The sequence below is a fragment of the Quercus suber genome, unplaced genomic scaffold (genome assembly GCF_002906115.3).
Source record: "Quercus suber isolate HL8 unplaced genomic scaffold, Cork oak 2.0 scaffold_226, whole genome shotgun sequence".
Classification (NCBI taxonomy): domain Eukaryota; kingdom Viridiplantae; phylum Streptophyta; class Magnoliopsida; order Fagales; family Fagaceae; genus Quercus; species Quercus suber.
The window spans coordinates 400006-411742 of NW_027069684.1; the positions used below are offsets into that span (position 1 = coordinate 400006).

At 35.1% G+C, this 11737-nt stretch overlaps 1 protein-coding gene and 1 long non-coding RNA gene across 2 annotated transcripts in view; both read left to right on the forward strand.

Annotated features, from left to right (window-relative positions):
* Window positions 1–229: 229 nt before the first annotated feature.
* LOC112008293 (uncharacterized) lies at window positions 230–5227 on the forward strand. Its single transcript, XR_010631591.1, has 2 exons — window positions 230–719; window positions 5030–5227. It is a non-coding gene; the product is annotated as an uncharacterized LOC112008293 (long non-coding RNA).
* Window positions 5228–5895: 668 nt separating this feature from the next.
* Window positions 5896–11737, forward strand: part of LOC136061336 (regulator of telomere elongation helicase 1 homolog) — an 8717-nt gene continuing 2875 nt past the window's right edge. Inside the window, 10 exon segments of the mRNA XM_065780176.1 lie at window positions 5896–6275; window positions 7021–7277; window positions 7614–7762; window positions 9895–9976; window positions 10138–10285; window positions 10520–10676; window positions 10948–11023; window positions 11025–11185; window positions 11188–11228; window positions 11384–11481. Of these exon segments, the coding sequence (XP_065636248.1) occupies window positions 6174–6275; window positions 7021–7277; window positions 7614–7762; window positions 9895–9976; window positions 10138–10285; window positions 10520–10676; window positions 10948–11023; window positions 11025–11185; window positions 11188–11228; window positions 11384–11481 (1271 nt within the window). The 5' untranslated portion in view covers window positions 5896–6173.

The window sequence follows — 11737 nt, forward strand, 5'->3', positions numbered from 1 at the left end:
GCACTTTCGGGTATTACAGATGCTAGCGGGAGCCTAAAAAAAAAAAACCAATGGTGTCTATTAAAAAAGAAAAAGAAAAAAAAAAGAAAAGTGGCTTATCAAATGGCCAGGGCTATTTCCATAATTCCATTACAAAAAATCTTTAAACTAAACCGCACGCATAAGGCAAAACCATTGTTTACGCTTTGGAAATAAAAACACTCATGCATAAACAATTCTTGTGGAAAAACTTTCATCATTGACCAGACCATTCTGGGGTTGTAAAATCTTCCAGATGAGTGATCCCACCGATTAATATCCATCCTCAAACATGGCTTTCGTTTCATAGAAATCACTCAAGACACATTTTTAGCAGCATGGATTTCAGTTTCGAGATTAACTCCATGAGTAATCTTACTATGCTATTTCTTCTACTGTCCTTGTTTGCGTCTTCCCCTTTGGGGATAATCAAACTCAGTTCATGCAGTGAAGTTCACACTAAAGTCAAATGCATCCATACCGAAAGAGAAGCCCTTCTCAGCTTCAAGAAAGGCCTCACTGATCCTTCAGGTAGGCTTTCTTCTTGGGTTAGCGAAGATTGCTGCCAATGGAGAGGCATAGAGTGCAACAACAAATCATTTCATGTTACCAAACTTGACCTTCGGAATGCATTTAAACTCTTTACTTATGTCGATGACTCAAAGACGACAAGATATTGCAATTCGTGCCTAGGTGGTAAGGTAAATGCTTCTTTGATTCACTTGAAATATTTAAATTACCTGGATCTAAGCGCGAATGATTTTATAGGAATTCAAATTCCTTAATTTTTTGGCATGCTAGAGAACTTGATATATCTCGATCTCTCTTACGCATCCTTTTCTGGGCGAATTCCTCCTCATCTTGGCAATTTGTCGAGCTTGATACATCTTGACCTTAAAGTCGACAATGGCTACATTCCTCCAAATTTGGACAGGTCCTCAGTTTTCTCTCCAAACTTTTTGGATGACTTCTCGCGACTCTCTTCCAGAAATATGGATTGGTTGTCAAGTCTCTCTTCTTTGAAGTACCTAGATATGACGGGAGTGAATTTCAGTGGTGTTGGAGCAGATTGGTTGCAAGCAGTTAATAAGCTTCCTTCCCTTCTTGAGTTACATTTATATTCTTGTGACCTTGAAAGCCTTCCTCTTTCCCTTCCGTTTGTTAATTTCACCTCTCTTTCTGTCCTTGATTTATCAGGCAACCAATTTAACTCTTCCATACCTCAGTGGTTGTTTAATCTTACCAGCCTCACAAAACTTGATCTTCGTGGTAATGCTTTACAAGGTACCATTCCATACGATTTTGTGAACCTAAGAAATATTGAGGACCTAGATTTGAGTGGAAATCATAAAATTTGTGGTCAATTGCCAAGCTTCTTTGGAATTTTTTGCAAATTGAAGACTCTAGATCTTTCAGGGAACAATTTTAGTGGCAGTAGTATTGATAGTTTCTTAGGTAATTTCTCAACTTCCATGAACAATAGCATGGAGTTCCTAGATTTGAGTTTTAACAGTTTGGCAGGGAAAATTCCTGATTCATTGGGGAGGCTTGGAAGCTTGACCAGCCTCTTTCTCTATTACAACTTTTTTTCGGGTTCAATTCCATCTTCTATTGGCAACTTGTCATCCTTGCAACAATTTTCCCTCAATGAAAATGAGATGAATGGAACCATCCCCGAAAGTCTTGGACAACTCTCAAAGCTAGTCAATTTGCAACTTGATATGAATTCCTGGGAAGGTGTCATAACAGAAGCTCATTTGATGAATCTCACAAGACTAGAAGGTTTTGCAGTAACAATTGATAAAAACCAATCTCTAATTTTCAATGTGACATACGACTGGGTTCCTCCTTTCAAGCTCAAATATCTTGAAATAGAAAGTTGTCTTATTGGCTCCAAATTTCCTATATGGCTTCAAGTTCAGAGTGAGCTTACAGAAGTCACCCTTAGGAACGTCGGAATCTCAGGAGCTATACCTGAGGATTGGTTCTCTAAGATATCTTCTCAACTCACTCACTTGGATCTATCAAAAAACCAGATCAGCGGGAAGTTTCCACAACACTTGGTATTTCCAAATGTAACTTATTTTGATCTAAGTTATAATCGCTTCGAGGGTCCTATCCCACTTTGTTTTAAAAATGTAGCCCAACTGTATCTTGAAAGCAATTTATTTTCAAGCCCTATTCCATCAAATATTGGTGATCTAATGCCAAAGTTGCAAATATTAGATCTTTCAAAGAATCACCTTTTTGGTACAATTCCCTTGTCCATAACAAAAATAGAAGGGCTTGAAATACTTTCCCTTGGGAAAAATCAGCTTTCAGGGGAGCTTCCCCATCATTGGAATGATTTACAATTCCTAATGGTTGTGGAAGTTGCATATAACAACCTATCTGGAAAAATTCCAAACTCAATGGGTTTCCTAATTTCCCTTGAAGTATTAGTGTTGAGCAACAACAATCTTTATGGAGAAATTCCTTCTTCATTGAGAAATTGTTCTCTTTGGAGCATTGATCTTGGTGGAAATTATCTCTCAGGGAACCTTCCATCATGGATAGGATCGCATGTCTTAATGCTATGCTTACGTTCAAATCTATTTAGTGGAATCATTCCTCGACAATGGTGCAATCTTCCAAGTCTTCACATCCTAGATCTTGCACAAAACAATCTTTGTGGTGGCATTCCAGATTGTTTGGACAATTTGACTGCTTTGATTTATGGCTACAACAATAGTTACTTTGGTGTTTTCGATTATCAGGTGGAAACAATTTTAGTGACAAAAGGATAAGAGCTTTTATATGGTAGAATTCTTGAGTTTGTTAGTAGCATCGATCTTTCAGGGAATCATTTGACGGGAGAAATTCCCAATGAACTATCACGTCTCATAGAATTGGGTACAGTGAACTTGTCAATTAATCATCTGACTGGAAACATTCCTCAGAATATTGGAAACTTGCGGTTGCTTGAAACGCTTGATCTCTCGAAAAATAATCTTTCTGGACCAATTCCTAAAAGTCTGTCCTCTTTGACTTTCTTGGCACACTTGAACCTGTCTTTTAACAACTTGGTGGGAAAAATCCCATCTGGTAATCAGCTCCAAACACTAAATGATGCATCCATATACAAGGGCAACCCTTCATTGTGTGGGTCTCCCCTTCCAATCAAGTGTCCAGGAGATGAAACATTTGATGGCCCAACTATTTCTAGCGGCAGTGTTGATAACAAACAAGATGGAGATGATTATGAAAGGTTATGGTTCTATGTTAGCATCGGACTTGGGTTTGTTGTGGGATTTTGGAGCGTTTGTTGCACCTTACTAGTGAAGAAGTCATGGAGGCATTGGTATTTTCAATTCTGTGATGACATCAAAGACAGGATATCACTTATAATTGCATTGAAAGTGGTTCATTTGAAAAAAAAATTTGGGTTGGAAAAAAATTGAAGTCTGTAGATGGAAAGACTTTTTCAGTTCCTAATTGAGGTATGTATGGATTTCTACAAGATCTTAAGTAGAAAAACTTTGTTCTTTGTTTTTCTCTTTGGGTTTTTGGTTGTTATAAAATTGTTTTCCTTTGTAGTTGGCCTGTTTGATGATTTTCCCGTGTTCTTTTTGGATTATGGGGTTTGGATTGATTAATTTGAAGTTTATGTGGATATTTCGGATAAGATGTCGAAGACTGTTTTGAATTTTTGTTTAATTCATTTTCTGTTTGGATTTATGGTTTTTTTTGGTTGTGTAGGTGATATCTTTGATCATCTATATTGTCAACTTCTATTTTAGAGACTATTACATGTCTAAACTCTTTCAGTCTATTTTTTCTTGCCTTTAGAATAATAATGAAGATTGTGGTTGATATGTTTCGCTAGTGGGATATATGCGTGTTCAATAGTACGAACCTGTGCCTATCTCTGTCTCAGTATGCCGACATCCAAAATATACGTCAAGGTCAAAATCTTTGAAGAATTTTCAGTTTCAAATGTAATTATTATTCAATATAAGTTCAACCAAATACTTACCCAAAAAAACAAAGCATAAGTTTTGTTTAATGCCTTGTCTTAAAATGAGCATTGGTGTTAATCTTTATTGAAGTCAATTAACATGTGTGTTTGAGCTGAAAAGTTGTATTCTCAACTCAATGCCTGATATGTGTCATGATTTTGTCATTTATAAAAAGCAAGCTGCTGTGTGGTTTCCAGTATCCTCTTCATCTTTACAAAGTCATGGATTGGGTTGCGTCAAGGCTTAAATTGTTTTATACCATCTCAAAAAATCAAAAACAAAAAAAGAAAAGAAACAGGCTTGAAATTTTTATGTGTAGTTGTTTTCTTCAATTGTTCACTTGATGGTTAAGAAAATGTATGTAGCTAGAAAGAATGACGTGATGTGTAGGTTTGATATTTTCGAATATGATTCTTTTAGGAAAAAGTTTACCTCAAAATTGGTTTGGACTTTAATTTGTAATTTTTACTATTATATTTGATGTCTGAGCATAAAATTAAACAGGGTTTTGTTAGATTCTTTTCATACATTGGCTGGGATCTAGAAAATTGAAGGGATATTCACTTCATTCATATTTCATAGAATGGGATCCAGTCTAATAGACGTTCTCTTTTTTTTTCTTTTTACTTAGAGATTAAAATGTTTTTGTTAAGTGTGTTAGCTTAGACAAGGCAAATAGTTAATCAATTTTGGTACCTGGAACCTTGAAGTATTTGTGAGAATATGTTTTTTTTTTTTTTTTAATAAAAGACATGAGTAAAGCATGGTTTGTGATATTATTATTTATTATTTTTTTAATATTGGTTTCAGAAGATTGAGTTCATATGCTAAGATGGATAACTAAAAAGAACCTTTAAAATAGAATATTGTTGATATGTCGAATGTGAACTATATATTCTACTATTAATGGTTCATTTTGATTTTGTGTGATAGATATGTGCCGTTTAGTTTTTGAATATTTAGTATTTAAAATGGTTTTGCTAAATTATTTTTGAACTCATGTTTTGATGTAGTTGCAATTGGATGATCTCCCTGAAGGTATCATGAATATGGATATCCACCAGTAGTGCAAGGATGACCCATCAATGGACAATTGTTGTTATTATTATGAAATTTGGAATTGTAATAATAGTATTGTTATTATGATTATGGAGCTTGGCCCTTGGACTTGTAATATCTTTATTATATATTGGACTTCATTTATGGAAGTACTTTATTAACTTTTGATGCTATTTTGTAATTTACATTTTCCGACGGACTCATGGTGGAGGCACCATAGAACTGTGGCATGACTAGGGTGAAGTGGTGTTAACTGTGGCATGACTAGGCAGCAATTCATTGTAGGGAGTTTTAGAGCCTGTTTGGATGAGTGGGTTTTTGGATCATATCACTCAGTTTTCATAATTGAGTTCTCAAAACACGTGGGTCTCACAAAAATTTTGTGTTTGGTTTGGTTTTTAACACTTGTTTCCATTACTCAAAACTCAAAAATGAGTTAGAGTGATGGAAATAGGAAACAGATAATAGGTGTTTTCAAAAATTGATAACCGAGTTATGAGTTTTGAAAATGGAGATATAAAAACTGAGATATGAAAACAATTGAGGCGGATTAAAAATTAAAATTAAAATGCCGTGTCCCGACATGTAAAACCCGAAATAATCCCAATATAGGAAAAACCTAAGAAGCACGGGTGCGTTTCGGGACTCGAGTGCGGGTGCGGGTGCGGGTACGGGTGCGGGACTTGGCAATTTTTGAAAAAGTAGGGTGCGGGTGCGGCGGGACTTGGCAATTAAAAAATTATTAAAAATATTTTTATTTATATTTTCTATATATTTTTACTATTAAAATCTTCTTAAAAAACCCATTGCTATGCTTTGATTCACAAAACAAAGAAAGAAGAAGGCAATAAACACAGAATTTCGGCTGTTCCGGCGAGATTCAAGGCCGTTTATCAGCAGTACCCCTCACACTACACTACAGTGTAAGTTGGCGGGAAAACACATTACCTATTACATCTTTTTTTTATATATATATATCATTCATTTTCTAGGGTTTTAAGATCAAAACCCAATGTTCTCAATTTTTTCTTTCTCGGAAAAATTTCCCCTAATATTCCCGAGAGAAAAAAAAAAAAAATCCAAACGGAGAAATAAGAAATGCCGACGTACAAGATAACAGGTATCGATGTGGATTTTCCATTCGAGGCCTACGATTCTCAGCTTGTTTACATGGAAAAAGTCATTCAGTCTCTCCAACAAGTAAGCTTCCCCCCCAAACGTCACCGTTTTGGTAGCTGTATGTATCATGTCATGGTAGCGTACTGAAAGTACTTTTCATGCTTTTAAAAAACGTTTTATTTTATTTTATTTTATTTTTTTAAAATTTTTTTGGAGAAAGAATTGAAATTGTTGACTGAAGCTGGGAAAGACTGTAGCTTTGTGTGTTTTTTTAATACTCAATTAATCAATTTGGTGTTTTTGTGAAATGGGGTTGTGGTTAAGAAGCTTGTAAGTATTTATTTGGACTAAATTGGTATTTGATTCGTTAGATTGTGGTTATTGGGTATATTAGGCCTCCATGGTTTTTGTATTCTTGTGGAACAAAAAATAAAATTCTCCCCCTTGAATTTACTCCTCATAGATGATAGAACATTGGGGTATGTTGTTCAAAGTGGGGTTTAATGCTTAAAGCATAGTGTAAGTAGAAATCCTTTCGAAACGGAATATAAATCTCAGAAGAAAATCGTTGAAGTAAATTCTATTGTAAAAGTTTACAGATATCTAGTATATGACCTAAAACAATATAAGCATTTTTCTAACTGTTAATTATCAAAAAAAGATGTTAATAGTGTAACATATAGTCTGAAGCTCTATGGGTTTGGATTGTCTGATATGTACTCTATAAGCTGCATAGTGTCACTAGGCCTATACTCAATTCTCTTATCTATTAACTTAACGATACAAAGTTTTCATAATTTATTGTCTCAATTAATGCAATGTGCAGAAATGCAATACACTGTTGGAGAGCCCTACAGGAACTGGGAAAACGTTGTGTCTTCTCTGCGCCACACTTGCTTGGAGGAAGAGTTTGGGGGGTTTCTCAACTGGTATGAGAGAAAGGAGCAGTCAGAGTGAAGGTAGCATATCAGATGTTTCTCCGTCACAGGGTGCTCGCTCAAAACTTCCCACCATAGTTTATGCTTCACGCACTCACAGCCAGATCCAGCAAGTTATTCAAGAATTAAAGAGAACCTGTTACAGGTCAGAGTTGATTTATAGTTTGACCTCTTTTGCGGTGAGATTTTAAATATTTGATTTATATTAATAAATTACATTCACACTTGACGGGTCTTACAACCCATGGCCTCCCCTTCCATGTTGCTCTCACAAGGGGAGGAGGTTCCATTTGAGCTAGAGTGCATTGGCAAGATTTTGAATATTGGATAAACCATAGATATTGCTTTTCCTCTTGATGCATTACCTTTATTCCATGACACTTTGATTCTCAATAACTTGTTCTTTTGTGATAAGAGCTTCTTGTTATTATTGCTTTAGGTGAGTTGAATGTTTGAACTTGCTAGTGTTTAATATATGCAGGCCCAAAATGGTAGTATTAGGATCTCGTGAACAATTGTGCATTCATGATAAAGTGAGTTTGCTTCGTGGAAAAACACAAACAAATGCCTGCCGTATGCTGTGTAGAAAGCGTGGAAAGCGTTCTTGTGCCCATTATTCTCATGTTGCTGGTAATTCTGTTAAACTCTAAGCACATGTTTGTCCCTTCATATGTATATATACATATATAATTGGGCTTACTAAAATTAGGGAATTTATAAGCAAGGTCTATTACCTCAACTGTCTTCTGGAAACACGAGATTGAATATAAAACCATATATCATATAAAGGATAGAAGAGTGATTCCAGCTCAAAGATCAAGAGAATGAACTATGATAATTTGGATACCATGAATTCTAGATGGTCTAGAACCAAACATCTTTTGGGTGCATAATTACCTTTGCTATCACCATGTTGTTGATTCCAAATTCTTGTTTCCACCTGGATCATTATGACATTGATAAATGGCTTTAAATAAGGTTGAAGGAATTTTATTTTTTGTGGCATTTTGATTGGATTTTAAGTAACATTTAGTAAGAAGGGACTCATCCCCATTAAATTATGGGGTCCTTGGCAATTCACACATTTTTAATCATGGGTAAGGCTCTTCGGATAATTGGTCTGGAGATTTGACACGGAGAGGGGGTTCCAAACAAAATTTATTCATTGGAAATATGATTCATACAGTTGGGTTAGCTCACACCCTTCCATTGTAAAATTTGTTTTGTACACTATCATGATATTTGCATATAACATGCACCACAAGATTAATACTCAATGCTGATCCTTAATGTTATCCTAATTTAAAATTTGCTTGTGTTTCCTTCGGTGGTGGAGCCACAGGAGACCAGGCCATGACCCCCCAAGGATTAGAAAAATCTTTGAGTATATATGCTTATATGGGATGCCTAGATAAGCACATATCAAAATGGCCCTCCCACCATCAGATTTATGGAAAAAGGTAGTCCCATTCTTTTTATAGAAAACATGTCTAATCCCAACCATTTGTTTGTTTGTTTTTTTTTTTTATTTTTTTATTTTATAGATGAACCCCAACTATTCATCTTTTTCAAACCAAGACAAGATGGTCTTGCTTGTAGCAGACCATTCTTTCATTAAAATGGGTTTTGCGTGTAGCAGTGGCACTAGTAGACCTTATTTTTGCATGTAGGCTGTAGTAGAAGCTTTATTGTGTGTAGGCCGTGGCTGTAGATTTCTTCTTTTCATGTGTTTTTTTCTCACTGTTTTGAACCCACACACACCACGCCCACTGGTACAAATGAAAAGGGACAAGACTCAAGGTAGCAGGCAGTGCACACTAGTGTACCGCAAGAAAAGGCTCTGCTATTGTAGTTTCTTAGTGTTGAAACTTGAAAACCCCCCAAAAAAAAATCCATCTTAATTTCAATTTTCATATCCAGCTTCGGTTGACATTGGAGAAGAAAATATTGAAATTCTCTCATTTCAAGGCTTTGGTAAAATATATATTTTTTGTAATACATATATTAGGTTATATAATTTTTCCTTTGCATCAAGATTTGTATTTATAAGGACTTTTCCCAACCCCCCCCCCCCCCCCCAATTCTATGATATATGATAAGAACATGGTATAAAAAAGGAAAAGAATACTTAATTGTCACAATTGGTCCCCCCACACAAATTCCTGGCTTTGCCACTGATTTCCTTGTCTAGCTTCCACGCTAATTACCACTCCGTTAGTTATATTTTTTATGAAATCAATATGCTTCAGAGGAATTCATTGTTTTAAAACACCCAATGCATTATCTCTCTAGTAATCTTATTTATGTTTTTTTTTTAATTAATTTTTATTTTTACAAATTGATAAACCATGTAGACTCCTTCCTCAATATTTCATCATTAAAATGCCACATAAGCTTGTCCATAACTGATGCAAAAATATAAGAACTCCTGATTCTTCTCTAGTAAAAAGAAAAAAGAAAAAAGAAAACATATATTGGCAAGAAACCTCTCTCTCTCTCTCTCTCTCTCTCTCATACGCATGAAAACTTTTAAAATGAATGTGTAGATAAGGATAAAGTTGTTGGATTTGCTTGTTTAAGTTGAATAACCCGGTAGGGTTATATTCATGTGGTTTTCCTACTACTATGCTTACTTTTGAATGGTTGCGAAGGGGTTGGAAATTATAATCTCTATTTTTTGATTATCTACTAGAGTCAATTGATTGATTGTAATTAGCATTTGTATTTATTTTTAACTTTCATGATCTATGCTTCTATTGTAGACTACATGAAGAAAAATCCTCATCTTGGAGATGAACCTATTGACATTGAGGATTTGGTCAATGTTGGAAGAAGATTTGGGCCGTAGGTTCTTAATACCTTTTTTCCTTAAAAAAGAAATATCATAGTCAGTTGTTTGGACTTTAGTTGCGTGTTCAAGACTTAATGGGTGTTTGTGTAACCAATGAAAAAAATCAAGTTGTATGGGTTTTGCCTCCTATTTACTTGCTACTTCTTTCTTGTAGGTGTCCTTATTATGTATCACGAGAGCTCCACAAGGTTGCTGATATATTATTTGCTCCTTATAACTATCTTATTGATCGGAATCTTCGAAAAATTTTAAATGTTGATTGGAACAACAGTATTCTCATATTTGATGAAGCTCACAATCTGGTAAGGGAATATAATTGAAATCTGTGACAAAGGAAATCTAATGTCTTTATAGCTTTGGAGCTATATGTGCTGGTTTTTGAATGTCTCTCTTCTTACTCAGTTGGCTATCAACTCTTGAAACTTGTTAGTGATTTAAAAAAAAAAAAACCAAAAGTGATTGATATTTATGCAGATTAGCAACTTGATTCTTTTGTTACATTGGATAGTTTCTTATGTAATGTGAATATAATGCAGGAAAGCTTATGTGCAGATGCAGCCTCTTTTGACTTGCCTTCTTGGCTTCTAACAGCTTGTATTTCTGAAGCAAAAAACTGTATTGACCTTTCTATAGCAAGGAGGGAAGAATCAAATGACAAGTCACACAATCCAGATAATTTTGCCATCCTTAAAGGTAAACTCTTTTTTTTTTGTTTTTTTTTTGTTTGATTTTCATTATAAAGAATATTGCCACTATTGTAGCATTTTTTAGAGAGCGATTTGGCCGATCTAGATCCTACTTTTATTTAGTATTTTTCCTTGTAATCAATCACATGCATGTGAGACTTTCATTGTGTTGTAAAGTTTAAGTTAGCTTTCTACAGAACGTTATCAGTATTTTTGATGGGTGCTCTGGCATTCATACTTAGTCATGTTTCTTATGAGTAATAAGACATATCTTGCAGCACTTCTTTTGAAGCTTGAGAAGCGGATTGCTGAAGTGCCCATTCAGTCCAAAGAAATGGGATTTACTAGGCCGGGCCTTACATCTTGAACTACTTGCTGATCTAAATGTCACGCATGAAACTACCTCTATGCTTACTAATATAATTGACGATGCTGCTGTGCTTCTTGAGGAAGAAAACCATAACAACGCAAAGGGAACTGTTTGCAGGCTGGAAAGCATTAATGACATTCTTCATATAATTTTAGAGATAAGGGCAATGCTCATGCAAAATTTTATCGTGTAAGTAGAATTGAATAGGACAATGGTGAGATTGATTTCAAATTTTTTGGCTTTTGCTTTAAAGTGTGCGTGTTTCTATATCATATCTTTATTTTGCTATATAGGTATCTGAATTGGAACCCCCACCCCCCCTTCTCCTTTTTTTTTCATTATAGGTTCATGTGCAGGAACTTGAAGCAAGTGCTGCAGATGGATTAAAGGGTAATTTGGAGATATTTGCTGTTGTTTGGGATAGGTCTTATTTATTATATATGTGTGTGTGGTGTGTGTGTTTCATTCTCTATTATGTCTTGATCTCTTTATATTTGGCTTATTAATCCATAATATCTCGTTTGCATTATTGAAGTATTAAATTTAATATCCCATGCGTAATGCGGGATGGGGTGAATGGTTGAGCACTTTTAGAGAGGAAAAGACTCATTTGTGGAGAGGGTGGTTTTATTGAAATATTTTGGTGAAGAATGGGGTTGATGGTCAATGAAAGGGGTAAGAGGTGTGTATGGTTGTAG